The sequence below is a fragment of the Strigops habroptila genome, chromosome 4 (assembly GCF_004027225.2).
Source record: "Strigops habroptila isolate Jane chromosome 4, bStrHab1.2.pri, whole genome shotgun sequence".
In the NCBI taxonomy this organism is placed as follows: domain Eukaryota; kingdom Metazoa; phylum Chordata; class Aves; order Psittaciformes; family Psittacidae; genus Strigops; species Strigops habroptila.
In genome coordinates this window covers 53,418,965-53,445,630 of record NC_046358.1, presented here as the reverse complement: position 1 = coordinate 53,445,630, position 26,666 = coordinate 53,418,965, and the positions used below count along the sequence as shown (strand labels likewise).

At 36.0% G+C, this 26,666-nt stretch overlaps 1 protein-coding gene across 9 annotated transcripts in view; it reads right to left on the bottom strand.

The window, feature by feature from the left end:
- Window positions 1-26,666, bottom strand: part of PIK3C2A (phosphatidylinositol-4-phosphate 3-kinase catalytic subunit type 2 alpha) — a 69,454-nt gene that overhangs the window by 16,805 nt on the left and 25,983 nt on the right. For 2 of the 9 annotated variants that reach the window (XM_032919865.1, XM_030482044.1), the window contains exons 2-16: window positions 24,240-25,414; window positions 18,787-18,893; window positions 17,117-17,274; window positions 14,033-14,153; window positions 13,081-13,192; window positions 12,402-12,481; window positions 12,234-12,297; window positions 9,762-9,905; window positions 7,581-7,623; window positions 7,281-7,494; window positions 7,080-7,202; window positions 5,319-5,486; window positions 1,743-1,848; window positions 825-967; window positions 139-327 (exon numbers count right to left, since the gene is read on the bottom strand). In XM_032919865.1, the coding sequence (XP_032775756.1) occupies window positions 139-327; window positions 825-967; window positions 1,743-1,848; window positions 5,319-5,486; window positions 7,080-7,202; window positions 7,281-7,494; window positions 7,581-7,623; window positions 9,762-9,905; window positions 12,234-12,297; window positions 12,402-12,481; window positions 13,081-13,192; window positions 14,033-14,153; window positions 17,117-17,274; window positions 18,787-18,893; window positions 24,240-25,349 (2,882 nt within the window). In that variant the 5' untranslated portion in view covers window positions 25,350-25,414. Of the gene's footprint in view, window positions 1-138; window positions 328-824; window positions 968-1,742; window positions 1,849-5,318; window positions 5,487-7,079; window positions 7,203-7,280; window positions 7,495-7,580; window positions 7,624-9,761; window positions 9,906-12,233; window positions 12,298-12,401; window positions 12,482-13,080; window positions 13,193-14,032; window positions 14,154-17,116; window positions 17,275-18,786; window positions 18,894-24,239; window positions 25,684-26,666 lie in introns of those variants that run through there. The other 7 variants (XM_030482042.1, XM_030482047.1, XM_030482050.1 and 4 more) reach the window with 5 other exon arrangements.

Genomic DNA, 26,666 nt, shown 5'->3' with positions numbered 1-26,666 from the left:
AATATTTTAAGAAAATTTAGCTTTTCTATAAGAAATTTAGCAATATTTCCACAAGAACACCATTCAGAATCTTCTCCTGAAGTAGTCATTTAATGTACAACACACACATGCAGAATTTATTTACATTGTTTTTCTTACTTTGAATCAAGTAGTTCCAGTGCAGCTAAAGGTGATAAAGGAGGCCACTGCTGAAGTAGTGAATATATTTCCGGAAGGCTTGCCCAGTCCCAGTGAGGGGCACTAACCAGTATTTTTGGTAGGCTATTTGTATGACTATGACAATAATGTCTCTTCTCCCACAGAAACTCTTTATCTTCTTTTGATAGTCTGCAGACAAAAGCATTTCAGTTTATAATGCACATTACAGACCATCACCTGAATAACCCCAACGCTACTTGTAATTGTATATAATTTAACACACAAAATGGAATGAAATTAAAGTGGCCATTTCCTCCACAAAAGTCAAAACAAGAAGCAAAATAAAGCCTCAAACATTAAGGAAACAGTTGTTCAAAGTTATAATAGGGGCAGGACAAAAATAAGTTTTAGTATAATGTGAAATAAACCAAAATGTTCATGCCCCTGCTCCCTGCAACTGAAAAACTGCCAAGCAGGAACAGGCAGGCAGAAGGGTAGCAGTCTTGTAACAAAGAATGTTATGACACCAGCCACAGAAAGCACAAGTCAATTCATTAAGGTAGCACCATTATTTCCCCAAGTTTAATTCAATCTCTTGTTTAAGTCTCTAAGGTCTTCAAAATATACTAGAATTGCATTAAATTGTCACATACAGAGATACCATAGCTAGAAAGACATTAACATACCCAATAGTGTTATCCTTGGAGAGAATGGCAAGGAGACGTTGTCTCAATGGTTTTTCTAATGTTTCTATGGAATGATGCAGAGTAGTCTTTGCAGCTTGAGGAATTTTATATTCAATATCAAAAGCATGGGATGGGAAGTCAATCTTAAAAAAAAAAAAAAAAAAAATAAAGAGATATAATGCAAGTCCCTTGGAACAGTACAGAAAGCTCACCCTTCCAAAAACCTCAGATGTTCAGGCATCTGAACTCTTGAGTTCTACATGTGTAACAGTTTTCAGATACTGCTTCTTGAATATTTTTCCTCCATCTCAACTCTTATACACAACTATGGTCCTTAAACATATGACAATAGTGTTTTTGCACAATCCGGTAGCTGGAGTACTCCTCAGAAATGATGCGAGAATGCTTAGAGCAGAGACTAATCACAGAACTATTAAAATCTCCATTAGTGGTTTCAACCCAACCACCAACTCCAACCGTGTCTGGGGGCTGCTAAGCCATGCCTAGCAAGATGCCTTCTCTTTAGAGAGAAATTTGGACTCTGAATTTAGAATGAGAGGTGTTTACGTTCTGTAAAGAAACTGGAATTGCTATTGTTTGGGTCTAGACAACTCCCATGTCAACACACATTTCTGTTCAAAGATTAGATTGCTTTTCAAAGACATTCTCTCCCAATACTGATTGCACATGCTACGAAGGCATCACCAGTTTCTCTTATTTCAAGACAGTGACTCAATAACTGACTGACAGCAGCTTTCCATTCTTTGCACTTAATGTTTAGTAATCACTATTCTATACTGGCTTAGCAATATTTACACTCTCCCCAAAACTTTAACTGATCTATTGCCACTTATGGAAGAATTAGAAGTCACAATCTTCAAACAAAACATCGTCAGATGAAGTCAGAATTATATATACCTGCAATACTATTCTTTCCATATTTCCTTTCTTACTGGCCATCCCTGATGCATGATGTGGATGTGAGGTCCAGAGTTGCAAGAGCTTTGTCCCACAAGTTAACAATCTGAGAAAAAAAGCATGTACAGGTATTAGTGTCACAACCTGTTTACTTCAACAAAATACTATCTGGAGAAGATCAATGGTCACTATGAGGAAACACTTCCAAAGTATTAGTGTGGTATAGGAGGACAGTTCAAACTGAGTATGTGTTTTACAGCAAAGATAAGAATTTATCTTTTGACAACTACTGACATTCAGAAAAGAACATAGGAAATCAAACTGTATGAGCCAATACAGTTTGGAGTTTAAAAAAAGGAATGATGATTATCAAGTGTCATATTAATTTATTTCTTTTCACTGGATGTCTTCTGTTACTTTAAGTCCTTTAAAGCACTGCATACAACTTTTAGGCAGAGAAGGCAAAGGAAAAAGTTCAATGCTGACCTAGTTAAATTAAGTGGTCCCTATTTAAGGCAGAAAAGGAATACTTTTGCCTCTGAGGAATGAAGTGGACACAGACACACATCCTTACCTCCTCAGAAAAAAGGCACAAGCATATGAATACTATAGACATCATCATTTACCTGGGTTTTCCACATTATTAGATTCTGCAAGCACCTATCAGATGATGCTTATATTTCCCAGTTATTCCCAATATTAATACTGTTTCGAATTGTAGTAAGGCACAACCAAAGATACTTCATAAATCAGCTAAGCAATGAATGTTAAGTACAGAAAACTTCTATCAGTCTTTAAAACCGAAAATACAGTCTCAAAGACTGACTGAAGGCCAAGCCTTAAGTAAATTTTGAAGGATGTTTTAGGGTTTATGTGTTTCAAAGAAAGAGCAGTTCTTTATATGTACATATCGATTAACTGGGAGCCTATGATACCAATAAAGATTACTAAATCATGCCACTAAAGCATAATGGAACAGCTTGTTCATTTTAATAAGTCTCCAGTTTAATATAGATGCCACAGCCTTCTGCCTTATCCAAAAATAAAGATATTTTAAGCCACTCCAAACACACTTAACCTGAAAGGATTTTAACTTCACTATGGATTTTTCTAAAGCACTTACATGACCTTTTGTTCTTCCTATGTTTTAGTTAGCTGCAAGTTTTAGCTCCTGACTGCTACTGCTGCTGTTCTCAATTGTAACTGGAGTATTTGGCTACTATCTTTTACTAGGTCTAGATTTTATTCATGTAAACTGCAAGTGGATTAGACCACTAGGATCTCAACGGCTGGCCTGTGCACAACATCCAGTAAACTCTGGCACAACACATTCTATTGTACCACTCTGCATAAACAGAAAATACAGTTTTCTCCCAAAACTAACTACTGTGAGAACACCATGCAGCATGAAGACAAGGTAAATTTGCAATTCAAAACAAAAGCTATCTTTACAATCAAATACTGTTAAATGTGGTATTTAGATAGGAGACTGAAACGCAACATTTAAACAGAAGGCTGAAATGAGCATAATTTATGAAAAGAAATCCAAGTTTCAGTGGAGACTAAAAGCAGCCGCAGGCCACCTTTGGAATGCAGGAAATCCTAAGTGCTCAAGCTGCTGGAATCATCACCATACAAAATAGAAAGTGGAACAAATAAAGTCATATCTAGAACCAGTGGACACAAACCACAGGGGACATAAGCAATACATAGAAATAACTGTCCAGGAAAGACTTGGTTGTCTTTCTGCAACCTTGGTTGACAATTAGATAATTTAAGCTTCCAGTAAGACCTAGAAGTGAGAAGCACATGTAAATAGGAAATAGCATAAACCTTGAAGCTATTTTGCAATGGTGTGATCACTTCTGCAACATCATGCCTAATTCTGACATCTGTGGTTCAAGTCTATTGCCTTATGTTTCATTGAGTAACTTACCAAATTGAGAAGCATTTTGGAATTCTCTTTGCAATGAAAGTTTCAAGGACAAGGCAACTTGAACAAATCCAGGAACACTTAAATGAATAAACTTACAGCAGGCTTTTAATGTTTAGTGAAAAAGTTATAATAGGATCCAGCAGCTGTACTTGAAGGAAGGCCTGTTCAAACTAGAAATATGCTTTAACGCAGATGTTAATTATTCCTTTATTATTATTTTTTAAATAAATTCTTCTCAGAATCAAAGAGGATAATTTCAGAACATCCTGGCATCTCTATTACTCAAAAACAGGCTGATGGAAGAAGTGGCTTATTTTTCCTATCTATGAAAATACACCTGTATTTTAAAATACATATAAACTTTAAAACAGTATTTGATTCTCTCACTGGCTTACATATTACCACCCTTTTATTAGATTTCGGATTTTTTTAGAAAGGGTTAAAGGAAAAAAATAAAATGAACATGTCAAGAATTTTCCAGTTTGGCTCCTCTGTATGTAAACTTAGGAAACATAGAGCATTGAATAATTTGCAGCCAAGGCAAAGATGCCTCTAAAGAATAATAGTACTTAGAAACACAGCAGATGTTAAAGGTCTTTTATTTCTAAAAATTTGAGCCATTACCATATTTTGCTCTACGATCAGGATTGGGTGAGGATAAGAGCTATATTTTCCTATCTTACGACAGTTTTAAGGCAAAAGTGCTCCTTTCCCAGTGACATGATAGAAGCATAACACATTGTTTACCTGCTGTCAGGATTCTGTTCTGTTTTGTATTGCACTAAGCACTATTCCTGCTGAATCCAAAGCTTGCTGCAAACACGTTCTTTTGCAAGTGGAAGAGGCTTCCCAGGGAAGTGGTGGAATCACCATCCTGGGAAGTGTTCAGAAACCATGCAGATAAGGCCTTTAGTGACATGGTATAGTGGGACTTGGCAGTCCTGGGATAACAGTTGGACTTGATGATCTTAAAGGTCTTTTCCAATCTAGTTGATTCTATGATTCAAAGTTGCATTCCCTATCACCATGGCTCATGAATTGGCTGAGAACTGGCAAGTCATACTTTATCTGCTGAAATATATGAATACTGACTGAAGTGCCTTTAGCCAATATTGGGTATTAAGAACTCATGAAATGCTACCTACCAAGACCATACTCCTTCAGTTAAAACAGGGCTATCGATTCAGTAGGCAGTGACACCTGCAGATATGTTTAACTTAATATAACTTACAGGGCAACACCTGAATGTCAGTGGATTCCTCAAAGGGTAACTTGAGTTGTACTTACTCAACTGCTGCATACTTACAAACAGTTAGTACTAACATGACCTCTTTTGGCTCAACATTACTATGAATATTTCCTGCAAATAAAATTGCTTTCATCCAAACAATAATCAGCTTTCTCCAGCAGGTAAGGTTTTTTCATCCAGTCAGATGGAAATGCTACAACACAGGACTGTGTTTTGTACCCTATTTAACTGAAGGTTTTATTTCCAAAGGAATATAGTTTAACTGGTCTTACTTTTATCATGGTCTACTACATTCAGTGGCAGATAAGCAGTTTCTCTAATTATGGGAGTGGAGTAAGCTTTATATAGAGTAAATCATATTATTAATCTTACCCATGTTTTGGATACTTACCGCCTAAAATCAAAAAGAGGTAAAGAAACCTGACCCAAAATTTCTGGACCCTTTCTCTGCTTATTTGAGTCAGGAGAACTCCCACTACTTTGATTTAAGATTCCAAACAAAGTCAGACATAAGACTGATTCCAAAGGCAGCTGTGCAATTTGGATGGGGAAAATTATTCTGTAAAATAAAAGTATTAAAAATAAGTCAGAGGAAAAAGACAGGCTTATATGTATAATCCTTTCATGTGTCTTGCTTTCAAAAAGTTCATTAACATTGAAAAACACGTGTTAAGTTTCCATGCAGTCATATTCTACTCCACTTTATCTCCCACATCAATAGTTTGAAAAAACTGCTAAACTACACTTCTGTAGCCAGATTTTGAACTACTCTTTTTAATCTTTCTCTATTAAATTACATTCCTTACACAGAACTGCACCATCAGGCATAACCAGTCTTCCCACTCTACTCACCAGGAGGACACAGAGTTCCATGTTAGCTACCTCTTAACCTCTCAGATTTAAAGAGTCAGCTGACAATAGCTTCCCATCCAAATGAAAGAATCTATTAAGAACTCCCGAAAGCTACATTCAAATGCTACAAAACCAGCACTCATAAAGAAAGCAGCTGAGGAGCATACACCTCACTTAGCAATTTAAACTCGGATCTTTGTTTACACTGTTTCTATTGCTTAAAATGTTCTTTAAGTTTGATTCTTTAACACATCAAAATATCATTTTAAAAGTTATCGCAATGTATTACTAAGCCAGTTACACTATATAACACTGCTTATAACCTGCTTACAATAGTTGTAATCTAACACATCTTCCACTGTAATACAGTGGTATTTGCCAGCAAAAGATCTGCTAATTAATCCCTTGCATCATCAGAAAAAAAAAAAACAGGTAGCTGGAATACTCTCTGAAGTCAGGTATTCTAGAACCTGAAACTCTCATTCCTGGTCTGAAATCATCTGTACTACAAACTTCAAGGGTATTCCTCAGAGTCTATCTCTGACCTTCAAAAACAGTTAGGAAAATAGATATAGGGCAACGCGGAGCTCACCTGATACTCCAGTTATGACAGGCTGCCTGATAACTACTAATCAGTAAAGAGTAAGCTGTGCACAGATACGAAAAAAATGATGTTTTACCCTCTCAGTTATCACCTGCCATCCTCTCCCTAATTCTTCTCTGCATGTCCTTCCTTCTGCCTTTCTACCCTCTTCCCCTGCTCCATAAGGAGAAAGCAGTAGCTCAAACCAGACATTCCCATATGCTATAGACAGATACTCTTAAGAACTTATGCATCTGCTCTCTTTATAGAAATAATCCTAAATTAGATTTTTAAATTCAGATACAAAGTTGTTACAATGTATTTAGAATAAAAAGTGATTCAATATTAATGTTAGTAAAAGTGAGTTCCTTCTCCCTATTCACATAATTTGAGCATTGCTTATAAGCAAGTTCTGTTCATCTTTCTTTAAGCAGTACAAATTCTTCCCATTACAAGTAATGTTATGACCTTCCCAACTCCTTATAAGTGCATACTACAAGCACATTAGCAGAAGGTACTCGTCCAACATTTCCATTCCCCACTTTTAAAATCAGTAGTGAAATACCATTTGGAATATTATTTCTGATTTTGGTCAGTATGTCTCACACGCTGTTCTTTTAACACTTCAAATGGAATCAGAAGCAGAGTTGCTTGAATGACTAGGTACTAGCTAAACTGAAATATTTTGGTGAGTTTTAATGTGTCAAAGTCACTTACAGTTCATCCCATTTAATCAAGTAGAAGAAGTTCTTGTATGTGCCAACTTTCTTGGACTGAACAGGTTTAAACAGATCTTTTCCATTATGGGTCAGAGAACAAATCAAGTAGTATTTTTCATAGCTGGACAAGGAAAAGAAAGTAAATTAAACAAAAAATAATCTGTAAAAGGATGAATTTTACAATTAATAAATTACTCACTTTGATACCCAACCAGAAGAAATTCCATGAGCAGCAAATATTGTGAATTGGAGGTGTTCTGTGGCAGTCCATGCCTCCTTGGTACTCTTACCATCTTTTGGAGAAGTTCCTGCAGAACTGCTACATGAATTCATGTGGAGCTGGAGAAGGGCTTCAACTGCTCTTGTTAACTGGTCTATACTCACTTTCAGAGGGTTTTCAGGCTGCAGCGAACCTAAATTATAATTTATCTTTAATGCATATATTCCTGAACAGCCACCTGAAAGCAGTTTTTAAATAAAATTGAAAAACTTTACTCACTAGATGAGCTCTTGCTAGTGTCATCACCACACTTTAAGGATACCTGCACAATGAAGTTAAAGCAAATGTCAATACCAAGAAACCCGTAGTAATTTTCCATTTGTCTTATATATTATATACAGAAATCACGAAACATCTGAATTAGGCCCATATTTGGGTTTATGCAACATCCTTTTACTCAAGGCTCCTCAAGCGTTAACTGACAGCATCACAGTTTCCATATCATGCTGCAACTATTCACCAAGTTCAAAAGCTCATGTTTTTTTTCAACTCACAACTATTTTGATACTTTTAATCAACTTTTAAAAGACACAATACATTGGAATACTGCTCAGGCTACCCTGACTAGAGACAAAGCTTGGCCATGGCTGTTACAGATGAACGCAGAAGCAGTTAGCTCTATTACCCAGTAATTTAAGTCTGAACAGATGTTTGTGGCATTTGTTAAGGTATCTTCTGTAAGCAGATTTACTAGAAGTTTACTGAATAAAAAAAGTTAAACAACGGAGAAAACTTAACAGTAAGTACTATTACTTTGTGCTGTCTGTCTGCTGTGTTTGCTTCTTGGTCTGCTAGAACTGAAGTCTAAACATGATACAGTATTACAGCAATGTCTATTCTCAACAAGGACACTGTCGAAGCCAACAGGTGACAAACAAATTATGAGAATTTACTCCCTTCTAGTAAGGAAGGGTTTCAGGCCTAATTCAGCTTCTGATAAAACTGAAACTTCTAATGATAAGTAAGTTTGTGATTTAAAACCAAAACCCAGTGAAATTCCTAACACTTCAGAGAAAGTCTAAGCAGCTTGCCAGAATTGCTACTGAAGAATGAAAGTTCTCCTTACACTTCTGATCTATTAATTGAGCATCTTGTCAACTTTAAGTTTTAATTACCAAAACTTCACATTCTTATAAAAAACATGCAGAAACTTAGAGGGGAAAAAGTTACAGAAATTATATCATTTTCGCCTTTCAGAAAGGCTGCCATATGTTTCCACCATACTTTTCAAGTAGTCCAAGTACTTTTGGATGACAGGATACAAAACTGTTGGAACAGCACTATACATTTGATTTTTGACTTGACAATGTATTGCTTTCTTTTACTTTTTACCCACTTCTTCCAACCATAAAACAATTACCAAAAAAAGCAAACAATATCTTACATAAGGCTTAGGTGCAACTGGCTCCAATCTTTACAGCAATTTCATTTCTGAAAGCAATCCCTACATGCCTTCATAAACATTACTGTTTAAACCAATGTTCATCACAAGAGAATTGCAGGGGTTTACTGATAAAGTACCACCTTTTTCAAATTCTACTGGGATAGCATTATTTTTTAAATTTATTTTTACACTGTAATTATTTTGACGTCTTCTATCAAAAAACAAACATTGAAGAAATACTTACTACATTATTTCACCAAATTTTCTTCATACAGCTTCTGAACTTTCCTGCAAGAATTTTAGTTCTTGCAACAACTGTATTTGGTCTGCGCATTTTGCAAGACTTCTGTTCAGTATTACAAATATATCACAGAACTAATGAAGCCCAAAGTGAATAGAACAGCACATGAACCACCACTCTAATAAGGCAGCAGGACAAGAGAAACAGCATCACAAGGCTACTTCTTATTTGCATACTTCTCCACTAATGACTGTTTTGACATCGTGCCTTGAGACCAATTCTGCTCAAGGCAGTTTTATCACCAAAATCTGTGCTATTTGAGAGATTTTATTTTTGTCCATATACTCAGGAATGCAGGAGCATGAACTGTTAAGAGTTTTAAGATGCTATTGTTATTCACATAAATACTGCACAGAAAACACATTATGTGAATTCCTCCTTTAAGCATAACTGCATTGATTTTAGAGTGCATGAGCTAGCTGCCAGTTTCCCTCGGTCAGATTTAACAGCATCTGCTGCAACACAAGTCTGTTACAGAATGAGTATTTTAAAATAGTTTTTAAAAAGTCACTATTTGGAACATATGCATTAACAGCAAAGAGATGTTAAAGTAAAATGGAAGATATCAGGTAAAATAAAAAGCAGAAAACAACAAACCAAAACATAACCTTGAATGAACTGTTGCTGGTATTTTCAGCTATGAAAGATTATGAAATAGTATTTATCAGTGTTAAGAAGCATACCTCAGAATACAATTTATCATGTCAAAGTTTACCTCAGCATTTTTAGTCCTTGGAAGATTAACAGCCCTTCTTAGCTTCTTTACCGATTCTGTTATTGCAGGAGTCTCTACACAATCCAATGTAGAACAGATTTTTCTGACAGTCTTAATTACATGATCTACTGCTTTATGCTGGTTCTAGTAAGAGAGAGATTGATCTGATCACAATTGTGAAACCCAGTATTGCTTTAATTTTTATATTTCTTTTAATAGAATGTATTGCCAAGAAAATTTCATTATGAGATGCATATCTCAATTACATTAAACTGTGGTGAAACAATTAAACAAAAACCTCAATATTGAGAACTTCTCTATAGCACAGTTATCAATGCCAAAAACATATTAGTATGGATTCTAGTATGGGGTCCTGGGAAATGTTGAGGTTTCCAACTATTTTTCTATTAAGCTGTTGGCAGACAAGTATTATTGAATGAGATATTAAGCTCAAATTCCCTCATGGCACAATAAGTGTAGATTAAAAAAAGGATATTCAATTAGAGTGAAGAAGGAATGCTAAAGAAGCAGCATTTCAATTTCAGCCCTCTCAAAACAAGCAAATAGGTTTGAATTACACTTACACTATGGTATAGCTTCCATAATGGAACTTGATCTTTTTTATTTCACTTTAATATACTATTGAAAAAAAGCTTGTTGCAACTTTTGTCTTACATATTATTTAATTTAAATGGTTCTTCCATATGCAGCAAATGCAAAATGTCATCTTGGAGAAGGAAAGGAAGGGGGGTTGCAAAATTCACAGGAATCTTTTTTGTTTACTTTTTAGTATAAGCAAAGTCCTAATCCAATTTTAAAGACCACATGTAGAAAATGAAAATATATGCTTCAAAATAACTATTTACTTTTTAAAGGCTTTATGTATATGTTTCTTTCACAATTACTTATAAGCACTTACAACTAAATAAGAGGCATTAGCGTAACATGCCCTCAAAATCTAAACCGATTCCTAGCCTGCACCATCCCTGACCCCACCCAGACATATTCTCATGACCTTCCTACAAATGGGTAACAAAGAAGCCATTTGAATCAAAAAGTTTTTCAATTGGGAGTTACGTGGCAACAATTAACTTTGTCCTGGTAAGAAAATAACCATAGAAGTCAGAAGACACTGTAAATATTTAAGCCATACTTTCAAAGCTAACACTTTAAACATAACAGCTGTTTTGACACATGAAAAGCAAAATTTCCACTGCTATTTTCCTCACAGGTTCTCAAATTAATCTGAATTCAAAGGCTATGTACAAGTTATTTATGGATTACTTTATCCCATTTCACTGATTAGCAAGCTTCAGCTACTGAATATGTACAGGAATTCACTTCAGTAAGTGGAATTTGAAAAGCAATAACTGATGATATTTGAACCTGATCATCATCACCTACAAGATACATCTTCCATCCTTAAAAAGACTGTAGAAAGAGTAGAACATAAGTCTGAATTCAGCTGTTTTGCATTCCTCACCTCAGCCTGTGAAATCACAGTTAAACAAGCAAGCTGAAGCAGCTGCAAGAGCAAAGCAACAAAACCACCACCATATCAAGGAGCAGTAACATCTCAATCTTCTACAAAAAAATTGTATTCAAAATTACCCTTGAGAACATGGTGAATCACCATCAAGGTAATTAAATAACATCAAGGGAATATGTAAATAGTGGACATCAGCTTGTTCAGGCCTGCATTCCTTTGAGAGGCAAACAAACATAGTGGAAATGAAAAGTATTGTAATTAAGTCATTAATTTCAAGACTGTTCTTACAGAAACTGTTTAAGGAACATAGTTAGCAAATGTTTGAGAATTTACGTCTCCAAGTTACATTACTATGAGTTAAACTAAGCTTCTCCTTTTAGAAGCAAGCATCTTCAGCTACCCTTTGCATTTGGGAAATCACTCCAAATTACTCCACATGCACAATGTTTTAAGCTGCCTATCATACATTGAAAGAGACAATGATTTTGACAGCATATTTTAAATTAATCCAGTAGTGCAGAATAAGAAATTATCACAGTTTGTGTAAAACTTACTTGTATGCTCCAAACACATTCTAGTTACAACTCCCATTCTACACAACAATTACTGCTCACCTGTGTAGATTTATATGTGTTACCAATATACCATTTATGGCTGACAACTGACACAGTCAGGATTCAGACCTTTTCCCTATTCCCATAAATTAATCTTTTTCAGGACTTTTGAGGAAAAATGTTATTTTGCACTCCAGGACCTGGAAGATATATTTCTAATTCTGATGATTAGGTAATCATTAGTTTTCAAGAAAAGCTAGGAAGAAAAGAGGAAAGCAATCTAAAAATCCATGATTCCAAACTTATATTTGACAGCTTGTTCAGATCTTGGTTTCCCCAAGAATACCTGCAAGTCTTTTTCCCCAACTATCTCATTAGTAAACTTTCTCATGCTACTTTTGGTTTAGCAATAACTTACAATGACCTTACCTCATTTTTAAGAGCTATGTTAACTTGCTTGTGATATACATCAAAAAGCTCTTCAATAGAAGACCTACAAAAAACAGTAGTTATTGATCACAAATACAAGATCATAACATAACCTTGGTCAGAAATTCAGCAGTTGGCTTGATTACTGAAATAACCACATAATATTACCTCATAACAGGCTCTCTGAAAGGCTTTTCTACTTTGTAGAGGTGTTTGGTTAGATGTATGGGTGTTCTGTCATCATCTTCCTGCATTAAAACGTTAGAAATGTGAGAACTGGATTTATTATCTATAATTTCTAATACCGTTTTATAAGTTTCATTACTAATATCCATGGAGTAAAGGGATAAGATAGAAAGTGATGTCTTCAAAGGGAAAAAGAAATAACTAATTAATAGCCTATGAAGTGTGTACATATTGGGACAGGGGGAAGAGGGAAGATACAGCAAACAAGTGCTTAGCTATACAGAAATCAAGTATTTCTCCCTTTATCTATGATGGTCTGATACACACCTAATTAAACTCAAAACCTGTTCTCAACTTTTATTTAACTCACGATTTGTTGCTTGTCTTTTCAGACCTCAAGTTTACTCCAAATGGTTGCATACATTTTCCAGCTATAGTGTTTGGTCTAACAAGAAAGATCATCTGTAGTTATATAATTTGCGTTGTGAAAATTTAGTATGTATTTCAGTTTCTCTTCCTGTCAGAGGATACAATTCCCAACACCAAGCAGACATACTAATTTGTAAACATAAAAAGGTTACGCCTCAGATCCATCAACTCTGATACAAGCTCCTAAACTCCTGATGACTTACATTGCTGCTGCAGTTTAGGAAGTACTTACTGTTCGTGCAAGATCGCTGCATATTACGCTACGGGTCAAGAGCTGCAGTTTAATTTCTGTATCCCACTTCTGACAGTTCTGAATATATTCATGACTTCCTATGGAGTGCTTACTGTTAAACAAAAGAAAGCTGTAAGTTACACCAAAAGTATGCAGTGTTTCTCAAAAACAAAAAAAACCAAAACAAACAAACAAAAAACCTCACATGGAATATTTAAGGCAATCTGTTGGCTCAAAATAAGGAAATGGTGAATCACCTCCATGACATAACTACTTGATCTGATTTTTACTTCTGCGGAAGTTTTAGTATACTATTACAGATACCTGTACTTTGGCTAAAGCTCTTAACTACTGTGGCTAACATGGAAACCAAATATTCTAACCCAAAAAACTAATGGGGATTTGTAAACCATTAGTTTGGGAGTGGGAGGAGGGAGGGAGCAGAAGGAGGGGAGGAAAAAAAAAAAAAAGAAAAAAAAAAAGGAAACACCCCAAAAAAACCCCAACCAACAAAATCACATCCCCCCCCCCAAAATCCAAGCAAAATCCAAACACCAAAACCAACAAAACAAAGAAACCAAGCAACACAAATTATTAGGAATCAGAAGTCATCAGTAATTTTTTCATGGTTGCTAGAATTTGAAGAGCAGCTGAAAAATACAATATCCATCTACAGAAATGCTGTAGAAATCTGCATCTGAAAAAACCTGTTTGTGTTCAACACAACAGATGGCAGATTAGAAGGTGTTGAGAACTTCTAGGAAGGAGTTGAGAACTCACTTTGCTGCATCACAGAGCAACTCTAAAGATTTCTGATCTTTGTGCAAAGTGTGACTCTTCCATGTTTTTAAGATTTCTGCTTTCACACATTTAATCGTTAAAGACATACTTTCCAGTAACTGTGCCATGAAAAAGCATGAAGTTAAACATTAATGAAGAAGAGTTTGCTTACTTCTGTAAAACTTCTTCTAGGCCACAGACTTTCAGGATATAGCTGCCAATATCCACTTCATTCAAATCATCATGCACCCAGCAAAGCGCCTGCATTATTATAAGCTCAACAGGGGAACTCACTGTTTAAAGAAATTACATCTAAAAGTTAAATATAAAATCAAGTAATACTAACAATTATTCACTCACAAATTGTAGTTATTTAATGAAATTCATTTTTATACTTGTAGGGAAGACTCTTAAGCTTTTATAATCTCCTAAATTTCACAGTCTGAGGTCTTCATTTTTTGGTTTTTTGTGGGGTTTTTTTCCCTTCTCCTTGCAAAGAAAGGCAATTATAAAACCTGCCTGTAGTTTAATAAACCAATAAAGCCTTTCTAAATTAGATATAGCGTCGTCACTTGACCAAAAGCACAAAAACAGTCTGTGGTCTGTTTTCCAGGAGTTTTTAGATAATGATAGCCTTTGCTACTTCGTTTAACAATAATTTTCTGAAGAGTTAGAGATGGAACTTCTCTATTTGCTCTGCTTTTGAGGAAGTGAGCATTAGCTGAAGCAGAGGCAAATCCTACTGAAAGTCCTTTTCTCTTTTTCCTTTCCATTTGTCGAGGCCAGTTTCCATATTGTACAGATCAGATCTCAGAAAGCATCACCAAGCCTTTGCAAAAAGCAATTCTACCAGTGCTTTCAAGCTCCAAATGCTTTTTTGAAAACAGTCCTTCTCTTCCATCCAGCAACTACAGAGTGAAAGAAATAATCCCAGTCAAACCCAAAATCAATTCTTCCACAGCCACCAGCTGTCACTGATGAAAAATATAGATGTATTTAACACCATAAACATTTTAAACACAAAATGTTCTCTACCCCTCCCTACCTAGTTTCTGATCTTCCTAAACCATTTGCAAACCATGTCAAGAAGTGCCTCAAAATTCCATAAAAAAACACTGTATAACAGCATTTTTTTTTTATCAGTACCTTCAGACTGTTTTGGTTTTTTCCTCCTCCAGGGACCTTACTAATTTTCCCAAATCTTCTTCAGAAAGAAATGTTACTACTATGGTGGATACAGAGAGCTAATATCACTACAGTATTTTGTACAAAATAACACAAGTGCTTTGTTTCAGTAACAGATGACTATTACAAGCACAAAGGTATTTGATACCATACGAAGAACAAGTATGTGGAATTCAAGAACAAGCAATGATAAGAGGTATGAATTCAGAAATACTTTTCAACTCATTATTAAGGCCTTTTAACTTACTAATCTACAGTGAAGCTCCTGTACTACCTTCACCAGGTAATATGGTGGTGGTTAGAGAAAAAAGATGCAGCAACAGTTTATAGTCTATAGTTACAGACTGCATCAGCAAAGGTCTGCCAGTCCTGCAAAGCCTAGTGGCATAATGCAAAGATACCACCTTCTACCCTGCCCTCCATCTTACTGGAAGACATTAATTTCTTACTGACACACTATGATTGTTCAGGTAGACTTGTACTTCCATGAGAAGTCTAATAAACAAATGCAAAATGAATAGGTATACCCAAGATAAGCTCTGAAGTTAATCTGTTTTATTCCAGGATCCTTTCTACACATTGAGTTGTGAGAACACTGATGGGCTGCAGCTCCTTCTGAGTAGGACTGAAAAGCTACACTAAAGTAGTTCTAGCATTAGGATGATGAGGTATGCAACAACTTGACCAAGAACAGAAGGAATTAAAGGAAGAGAATAACTTTAAATACATCTATTACTAGTCACATAGGAGCTACAGATACCAATCTTTCACAAGCTATGTAAGGTAAGTAGTTTTAACTGTGATTAGTATCAGCATCAGATAAAGGAAGAGAGCAGACAGCACAAAGAATAAGATATGTGGGGCTAAAATGCAAAATACATTCCAAGATATTCACAAAACTTCTAGAAATAAGTGGCTGAAGCCATAACGATTTAAGTGTGCTACCAAAGCCTTTGTAGGAAAGGATTAAGCCTGTAATATTAGGAAAGTATAATCCCAAGGATGAAGGGAAGTGAACCTTCCTAGGCTACACTTACATTCCACCTAATTTCTTAACAAAAGAGTATAAAATCACAGCAGAATAACTATAAGGTCTAGCAAATTAATAAAGAATGAAAGCACTTATGCACTGAGAACTTGTTTTCAAATGGAGAAGCTAGTTCCAGTGACTAATAGAGCAACTTCATATCTTTTGAGAACAAGCAAATCTAAAGCATCTAGATTGTTAGAGAACCAAATGATAAAAACCCACCACACCACAGATCCTCTACCAGGTGTCACAATCTGAGAATGGGAACCCCCACAAGAGCTGAAATACTAATTAGAGAAGCTAAAAAATAAGTTGCTCCTGCGGCAATTTATCATCAGTTATTATATCACCATGAACTGCCAGAATTGGACAGCATCCAGAGTTACAGCCTTTAGCGCAAACATGCTGTGCAGTCTTGACTGCACAGAAAATACAAATTTATGTATAAGAACCAGGCAAAAGTTCCACCCCAAACTAATAGTCCTGGTTACCCATAAAATTGGGCTGGCTAGTTGTGGCACAGTGACAGTATTATTTTTGTGTTTGTGTTCATAGCATGTACTGAATTCAAGTAATAGATAATTTTCGTGTTTATTCTTATTTCCCAACAGCAATTTGTCTGAATTTAGATAGCCTGCAAGAATTTATTTAAACACATGTTAGTATGATGAAATCAAAAATTAAAGTTAAGAATCTGGGTCCTCGTGTTGTCGTCCCCTCAATAACCATAAAGTAGGTCAAACTCTTGAAAAACTGTTTTAACATTCCTAGCTGTGGATAGAATAGCGCTTCTGGTTTGCTTGTCTTTTCTTTTCCAAAAAAGGTTTCACTTTGTCAGCTTCTAAATATTTTCTGATGGAGGCACTAACCCACAATTAGGTTCCTTCTTCAGTTACCTTTTCCACGTTCCCCACATGTAATCCATGCACCTGAGACCCAGGGATTACAACAACTGAAAGCCATTGGCCAGGACTGAGTGTACACTTAACCCACCTTTCTAAGTCTCACAATCAAACTCCAATTTTAAAAGCAGAAACATACCATCACACGTGAAAGTTACTGGTTCCTGGAATTCTTCAATTTCTATAGAAACCTTAATACTGGCACTCTCCCCACTTATATTTCTTTGCAGCATGACTGCACTCAGCACAAAGCCCGGATTTGTTTGCCGATTAGCATATGGAAACTTGGTCCTCAATCTGAAAGTAGAGAAGGTTTATGAAACACTGCAACGGATAAGTCTAAGACTAAAGCAAAATAACATGGTAACAACCACAAACCAGAACAGTAAAAACTACCTTCTGCTCTTTACCTAAACTGTATGTACAAAACACCATTTAATTTTTCTGCTGTCAACAAAAATTGCCCACAGTAATTATACACAGAGTAGTTAGACAGGAAAAAAATACTAGCTTATAATTAGGCAGGTTTTCCACAGAGCTTAAATATTTAATAGGTCAATGCTTACAGGACATACTCAGCTTCTGTAGAAGCTAAGCCCTAGAACAGTTTTTAAGAAGCTAACCCATAGCATTTGTTAAAAAATATTTTTAAAAGAGAGTAATTTCCTTTATACGCAAGAGACCACAAAACTCTTTACATGTTTCATTTTTTGGAAGTCTGATCTGAACTTGGATACTACGCAGAAAGTAGTTATGCTAAGTCATGGAACTTGCATTTTAAGAACAGGGTCTTGAAAGAAAGGGCAACAATTAGATTTAACTAGAAACTGTTGGCAACAAGCCTCTTTTATGTGAGATTTGTCTTAATGTTGTTCATCAGTAAGTTTCATATGAATTCTCATTGGTTTTATGGAGTTTGTTTTTCTTTTTATAAACATTCCTGGGTTTAGAAGTACCTGTTATCCTTCAGATTCAAAAATCTCTATTTCCCCCACTATTTCTTGGATTTTGATCTTAAGAGGAAAAAATGGCAAAGCTCCTAGTTTGTCTTCTAAAGGAAGCAAGCAAAACAAAACCAAAACCCAGAACTCATTTAATTGTGGCAATAAGCAAAAACAAAAACAAAGAAGGAGCATTCTGGGTTATCAAGTCCCACCTTCTCTGGTATGACCTTAAGAAACTTCACCACCTGATCAAAGCAGGAATAAGTTTGAAGGTTTTATTTGTCATAGAATTCCAGTCATGGAAGCAATAAAAATGAGAGCATTTAAGGGCTGGAAAGCCATTGCATGACAGGATTTAGTGAGGTGTACCAACTAAGAAAAAAAAAAAAAAGACTTCAAATTCTTTCAAAAGAAATTGTATTAAAAAGATAGTAGAAGGAGATACAGAAAAATAGTTTGAGGCTAAAAAGGTATCAGAAAAACAAGGGGAAAAAAACAGGAAAATCAAAGGACCAAAAGAATAAAGAGGAAATACGATTATTCAAAAACCTTAGTACTGAAAACCTTAACAGTCTGTTGCATTCTTAGGGGGAGGGAGGAGCTGGGCAACAAAACAAGCCCAAACACAAACAAAAGCAACAACAACAAAAAAAAAAACCCACCACAACAAAAAAACGAACAAGACAAAACCAGGAAAAACTGGGATGGGGGGGGGGGGGGGGGGGAGGAAAAACACACATACTGAAATCTACCCCATCAAGCAAAAAAGGTAGGACTGGCCCTGTCAACCTAACTGAAAATTAATTATTCAGGGTTTTTTTTTTTTCTCCTTCCAAAAGCTGATTTGTGTTCAGAAATTTCTTACTTTGTAACTGCTTGAGAAAAAGCTGACAGTTCTTGATTCTGCCCTTCAATTTCTTGGAGAAGCACGTTTTCTGTCAGCATGCCAGTGGTCCCATGGTCTTTCTGCAACTCAAAGATTAAATACAGTATTTAAATAGCTACAAACATATTCCTATAGCCAGCAAAGCCATGTGTAGGTGAAAGACTTTCATGAGTCTGAGGTTTACTATTAGTTTTATGTCAAGTTCTACAAGGAGAAAACTGCATATAGCTACTAAATTGAAAAGCATTGATTCACTGAACTCTTTTACAGAAGGTAATTTATCTGACAGCATCGTTATCAGTTAAGATGAAGCTGCAAGCAGTTCCTGAGCTCTCAGCAGTGACCTGTTGCGTTAGAATTTGGCTAGACTTTGCTGAGCCAGAGGAGGAAGACAAACTTTTTTTTCCTCCACATCTACGATTCACCCTTCAGGGTAGTTCCAGAAAGAACCATTACGCGAGTTCTGCCCGCGATTACCTTTTCCTACAAAGCAGGAAAAGATAAATTGTACACTGGAAGGAAATAGCATTCAGAACACTAAACTCAGAACTAATCTCATCGTATGAAATGACTGCTGTTTCAATCCCTTATGCCATGTGCACTCGCCAGCTCACAAATATGTAAACCACAATCTTTGAAGTATCCAATCTAAAACATAATTGCTAAAAGAGAACTGCAGTTTCAAACAACAAAATCCAATAAACTTAAAAAAACAAAACAAAACCAAAAACAAACACAACAACAAAAACATAACCAAACACAAACAAAAAACTGCAGAAGTTTTTAGTCCATATCAGTTTCTGATGCAATTCACAATCCAGCCATACAAATGCTAGTGTGAGTAAAAAGCAGAGAGCAACTGGAAGAACCAGTGGGGCTGAGGTGGAACTCAACCGCCTATAGTCTAACAGCCACCACTTGCCTGAAGCACTCATGAGACTCCAGCCAGATACTCCCTGGAATAAATTGATCATTAAGGGCTTGCTCATGTCCAACCCAGGGTCATTGCACACAGAGGATAAAGCCTTCTGACCAGTTACATTTTACATCCACAGCTTTTACAATGCTTATAGAAACCAGAGAAGAGAAAAAAAATAAAAAAATAAAAGCAGACTATAGTTCTGAAAATCATCACAATTTATTCTTATTTGAAATAGTGATTAACTGCTTAACTAGTATGTGGGTTACTTATTTTTAATTGAGAAAGTTAGCTGAGCATTTGATTTCACTGAGCATTTCATACATTGTAGCTCAATTACGCTCAGAAAAGGGGGGTCAAATCTGTGACATGCTAGGGACTGTCAGGTCTTTTCCTTTTAGCACTTTTTTTTTGCTCATATTAACTTGTTTAAATAGTATAGCCTAAATTTGGAAAGGCTAATATACACAACCCATAATTGCTACTTGAATTGCATTTAAACCTAGTTATTTCAGCTAAAATATTGGTTTCATGAACACTGACAGTTCAAAAGGATAAATGCTATGTAATTGGGGATTAGCCATACCATGGGAAGCAATTAGAGCAGGAGGCCATCAAGCCACAAAACCTGCAATAAGATTCAGAAGCATGGATAATACCTTAAATTTAAAAAGGTTTTTCTATTCTAATATCTCAGACAAGTTCCATCACACAAAAATGCTTCTGGGCAACTGCAGGAGACCTGTGTACAAACCTGTGCAATCTAGCATATGTATTCTTTAAGCAGTTACACAATAACAAAACAAAAAAATCATACAAGGAAAAGGAAAGTTAACATATCAAGTGAAAGGTAAATACCTTTGATAAAGGCGCAACTAAGTGCTGGTGAGCACTCAACACTAACCACAATCATTTGAAATCAAGAAGCTGGCTATACAAAGTTTTCTCTATTTAGGAACTCCTTCTTAACTAAGCCAAGTGATGCTACAAGTAAGTACTCAAAGCACATTGCAACACTAACCAGAGTATAAAAGCACCACATAAGTGGATTACTTAAAAGTCACACCAGTGATGCAGCATTGCAACTTTTTACCATTATGTAACACTTTTGAAATATTTACAGCAAAATTTGCAGGTTATTCTGCTGTTAATTTCAAAGAAGTTTAGGGACCTAGAAGGCAACTGTGCACAAGCAAGCTTAGCCAGGGTAAACAATAAATTCTAATGTAAAGAGGAAAGAAAAGAAAAAGGTTTTTTTGGTTACCCACAGTTGACCTCAGGGTCACATTTGGCTAAGAAACAAAAAAAAATGTTATTACAGATATGTACTGCTGGAAATTACCTCCTCATGAAAAATTACAAACATATCTCCTTGCTTTTTTAGCTGAAATTCAGTACTAATTTTTGATCACTTTTTGGAAGATTATTTCAGGAAGACAAGCTTTGATAAACTCAGTAATCTATTTAAAAATCGACTTGACTCAGATATTTAGGGTTTTGAGCAACAAGCAGGATTTGAATTTCTTTCACTTCCAGATGGTCAAATCTAAGAGGTGCAAAAGCTATCAAACAGGAAATAACTTGTAAGAATGGACTTCAGGCCAAACTAGACAAGTAGTTCCTATCAGCACAGACTGCAAAACAGAAGTGTTCTGTAAATACTACTACTCTTAAAAAAACAAAACAAAACCCAACAAAAATCCAGAAACCAACCAACACAAAAAAACAACCAAACCCACCACCAAAAAAACCCCATCAAACAAACCCCAGTAAATTAACAAAAAAGTTAAGTTAAATTAAATCCCATGAGCTTTATAGAGCCACAAGACACTTCAGCTCTGTGAAGAAAGGTAGAGAAGACAACACCTAAACCAGGACAAAATTAAGATTTTGCCTCTGTTTTCAGAAATTAGAGTGACAAACACTGAAGTATTTAAAGGGAAATACTGAATATATCGTTATTTCAACAAAAATTGAAGCAAAAGTCAAAGCAATCTATGATTCAAGGGATTATACATAACGGAAACAAAATATATCACTAGAAATTTTTACTAATATTTTTGTTTAAAGGGTCAGTGAGACTGAGTTATTCAGAGGGGTGGGGGAGAAGGGGAAATGATCCAGACTAGTTAGGACGCAAGACTTTAGAATATTCTTTGAAGGAAATATATACCTAGAGGTAAATGGGGATAAAATACATGAGAACTGCCAAAAATAGAAGCTACATAACTCAACTTCTTATACCAGGTGGAAAATCATTTAAACTAGAAAATGAAGTAGTAGCACACGATGGGCAAAAGATAAAGCAAAGCCCGCAGATTATGTTGAAAGGATATCCATTTAAGAGACTCTTCTTTAAATCTATTTATTATCTTCTTTAATAACTCAGCACGAGCAGCAGAAACAACCTTGCTGATAACTGAGTCTTGTATTGTCAGCTAACTTTATAATACAGACTAGAAGTGGAGTATTATGCCAAAACTAGTTAACCACAGACCAAAGAACACAAGTGGTAACTAAGTTTTGAACCTTCAATTGGGCATTCACTGCAGGAATCTGCTATAAACTAAGAAATTGTTTGAAAAGATGATGGCTTAAGAAAATCAGATCTATTAACTGACTACAGGATCAATACGTGCTGTTGGGATACCATCCTGAATAAAGCAAATACAATAAAGGTGTATCAAGCAGGATGCCCCTACCTGTAATGATCAAGCAACCAGCACTGGAAAACTGACAAACACATCACTGCATAACACGACAACGTGAAGAAGCAAACGGCTGTAAAGCCCAAATTTACATGCCTTTCCAAATACTAGGAAATAACTTGAGCTCATAAATCAGAGCTCAACAGTAAGTGGAAAAGAAATAAAATGAAGTTACTCAAGATCTTCACACATGTAATGTTAAAAATGCAATCCCTTAGGAACAGAGGTAAAGGGTTGGTTTTGGACCTTCTCCACTGGCCTATTAAACTTTTGCCAAAATACTGTCAACTAGCCCAGAAAAAACAGGAAACCCTTCAAATGAGGGGCCAAAAATTTCACTTCAATGGAAATTTAGACAGCCCTTTAAGCCAAAGTCTAGTAAATATTCCTTTTTCTGAGAATGAAGGAAAAAAAAACTCCCCCATTTTGGGAGGGTAAGGGGGGAAGAGTTAAGTAGCAGTTTGGAAACTATCCTTTACTGATAACAGTTGAGTTTTTTAAACAGCATGTCCTAAGTCTATTGAAAACACCTAGAAAGACAATACCTAAGATTCAAAATATATAGTCCAAAGTCTTAGAGGCAAACAAATCTTTTACTTACTCCCCCCCCCCACCCAATTTCTACAAGTATCATTTTTTCTGCCACTATCACCCTTGCCAGGGTAGTGACTTTTCCACTGAAGACTCCTCCTTCAGTCTTTCTACTCTTTCTACCAAAAAATAAAAATACATAATCACTTTCTAGTGAGGTGACTAATATTTTAAAAACATAATGTCTTCTTTTATGATGCAATTATCATAGAAGGAATTTAAAAACATAGGAAAACAAATAATCTACAGCCACTTATTGGACTGTAGGGTAGGATGCACTTATGGAGGCATAATTAACCAAATGATATTGCTATTGATCATCTGCTGTACAGTTTAGCCTTGGTACAAACTACCTATACTAAATGTCCAAAAAGATGAGTGTCATAACTAAAGCCTGACATTTTTGTATTGAAAGTTTGACAGAAGTGATCCTGATCCCAGAGCCAAAATCACCCTTTTGCCCTACCCAAAAAAAGGTACCCTTTTGCCTTTGTGCCCACGCACAAAGATAGTTTTCCTTCTTCCAGAACAGAAGTACAGGGTTTCTGACCCAACAGGCATCCCACCTTCCAGGACAGTATAACCAAAAGGTTAGGCTACGATCTCTCTACATTCCTACACAGAAGGAAAGCTTTCTACCTACAAAAGAGAGTTATAGTGGTCCTATGAAAGACTGCAAATGATACTGAGGGAGCAGAAAAGATTTGACTATGCCACCTTTCTATTCTAACTGTTGGGGCTTTCTTCTTGTTTTTTCAATAAAAGCTGACAGGCTCAAATGTAAAGCAAAAAATTTTTCTCCAAAATCTGAGATAAAGGCTGCTCAAGATAACACTTTCAGTGTCTAACTTGCCACCTATTTTGTAGTATCATACGAGCTGCTCATTGATTTAAATATTTATCAATATGATTTAAATATTTAATTGTTCTAAAGATTATTTCCCTTTCTTTTTTTGAAGTATTGAAAAACAGCAATTTCCTCAGCATATATGGAAAGATTACACAAGGCCAGAGTTATTTTGGGACTTCATTCAATATCAACATACAATTTTCTGAATATCACTAATAAATGCATACGCCAGTAACATCGTATTATTTGGACACTGCCCAAGCCAAGTAATATTTAACAAACAAATCCAGACCTTAAAGTGTCCTTAGATACTGTGATTAATCTTTACTACTACACTAGAACTTAAAAACGCTGATTTACATACCTGTGACATTTGGCCCTGAAACTTTGCAAGCTGAGTTGTTCGCACATTTAAGGACTGGCTCCTTGTAACTGTCGCTCCAGAAGATTTACCATTAACTTTTCGTTCTAGATGACAAGTTACTAACAGCTTTTCTTCTAAGAGCACAGCATCCCATGGATCTTCAGCAGTCATACTTGAAGCCTTCCCTCCATCATTCTCTGCCTTATTTAAAGTCTCCACACTATCCACTTTTGGTTTACTTAGGGGATCCAAATCTAACCAGTCAAATTTACTAACATCCCCACACTTTTCCGAGGCTGGTAGGTTAGAAACTGCAGAATTTATAGCAGTCATTTCTAGGTCCGTGCTTGACTTGCCATTTTTCAAGAATTCTGAGGTGCTCGCAATTTTGTCAAATACTTTCGCCATTTCTGGTGTAAGTACTGGAGGATATATAGGTAGGCTTCCCTGTGGATGAAAAGGCGTAGTAGCTGCCAACGGGTATGAAATGTATTGCGACTGTCTTGGAAGACCAAGGTAAACAGGTTCTCTAGAGTGATAGGAGGACATATTTGGATGGAATCCATTATGAAATACACCAGTCTGTTTTGTGTAAGAAGCTGAGGGGTAAATAGGAGGTAAAGTGCATGTCACAGGTGCTGGTATCCCAGGCATCCACTGTCTTCTCTGACCCATAGGCCCAAGATAAAATTGTGAAGATACTGACGGGCTCAAAATAGGACTTACTGGTAACGTAGGTACTTTACTAGATTCAAAGCTGTCATCCAGCAGCAGTTTCTCTAGTTCAGCATGAGTAAGCTTTTCTATGTCAATGGTACTTAGTTTATCTTCCATGCCCTTGGCATCAGACTCTGGAAACACCATGAGATCATGGTCCTGTTTGTTATGAGTCTGTGCTTTTTGTCTGGTGCTGCTTAAAGAATGAAAAGTTTGTCTATTACCAGTTACACCTCTTTCTTTCTGCATCTTAGCTAATGCCTCAGCTTCCATCTGCAATGCCTCCTCTTTGTCCACATCTTTTGACCTTGCGGCTGCCAAAGGTGGTGATGAACGTTGTTTAAATCCATTGCTACTGGATACCTGGGCCATACCGCAAGAGCAGATGTCCATTTAAAGAAGGAACACTTCCCTTGTACTGGTTGTCTACCCTTGGCTTCGGAATAGATTTAGCAGATCTGAAAAGGAAATGAAACATTAGAATTGCGTAAAAGTCATATGTGGAAAACTATTCAGTCATACATCACCAACTGACGAGGTTGCACATGTCCTTCAGAAATTCAGGACAGAAAATTTTAGAGACCAACTGTTTTCAGGGGGGAGGGATGAGGTGTCAAACTTAAAAGGAGAAGCCACAAAATTAACTTCACAGCCTTTGAATTACGCAAGACCCATTTATTTTTCTTACTACTACTTACCAGTAGGTAGAGTAAATACTTGGCTTCTTTTTGCACCACTAAACTGGAGACATAGAAAAGCTAGTCAGCTACCTAACTGTCTTCAGATTTGAGCAATTCTGCACACCTAGCCAGGTTCAATCTCAGAAGTAGAAATCTTTCTAAAGCACTGATAAAACACATTATTGAGAGGACTTTCAGTTTACTTTAATATATCACAAAAACAACAGACCTATCAAACAGCTGTACCATGATTATGATGGTCATAATGATGCTGAAGGACCTCCCTTCCTTTTGGAACACTTGACTGTACTTTACCCTCCTAAGACAAATAATGCTTACAAAATGGTATTGCTTGGAGAAGCAAAATAAGCAATTTAAGTACAGCTGCACATTAAGTAATCCCTTTAACAGCCCCTTAAAGGAAGTTTCATTCACTACTAGGTAAGGGAAAAAATTGACAGGTAACTTTTGCTAAAGGCCACCACCAAGAAAATGACATCTTGCATTCTCTAATTCCAGTCTTGTGCTCAGTATACTATTATACGACTTCCTATATTCAACACAATATCTATGCCACTTATTAAAATAATCTTGCAAGAGATTGCCACAAGAACTAAGTTATTTTTCAATATTTCTACTTTATTCTACAGCTTTCACACACAGTCAGGTTATAGCTTAGTCCAGGAGATAAGATGTCTTCCAGCAACAGCTAGTATGTATACGAAGTAGCAAGATAAAATCATGAATAATGAGTTTCTGCTAGGAGGGTTACATAAACAGCAAGCCCCATTAAAACACAGTTTCACTGAACTAGATGAGCCTTTTAGATGTAAATCATCATAGGTTTAAGTAAAGCAGCAATCTACAAGAGTTCTCTGCAGCAAAAACCATACATAACTCGAAAGTTTGTCTTTATTACTATTCACACCCATTAGCAGGGGTTTATTTTCTGGTTCCATCCACCATCCACCCACTTGAATCAGACCAGAGATACATGCTTTAAACGAACCAACCGTACTTCTGTGGACTC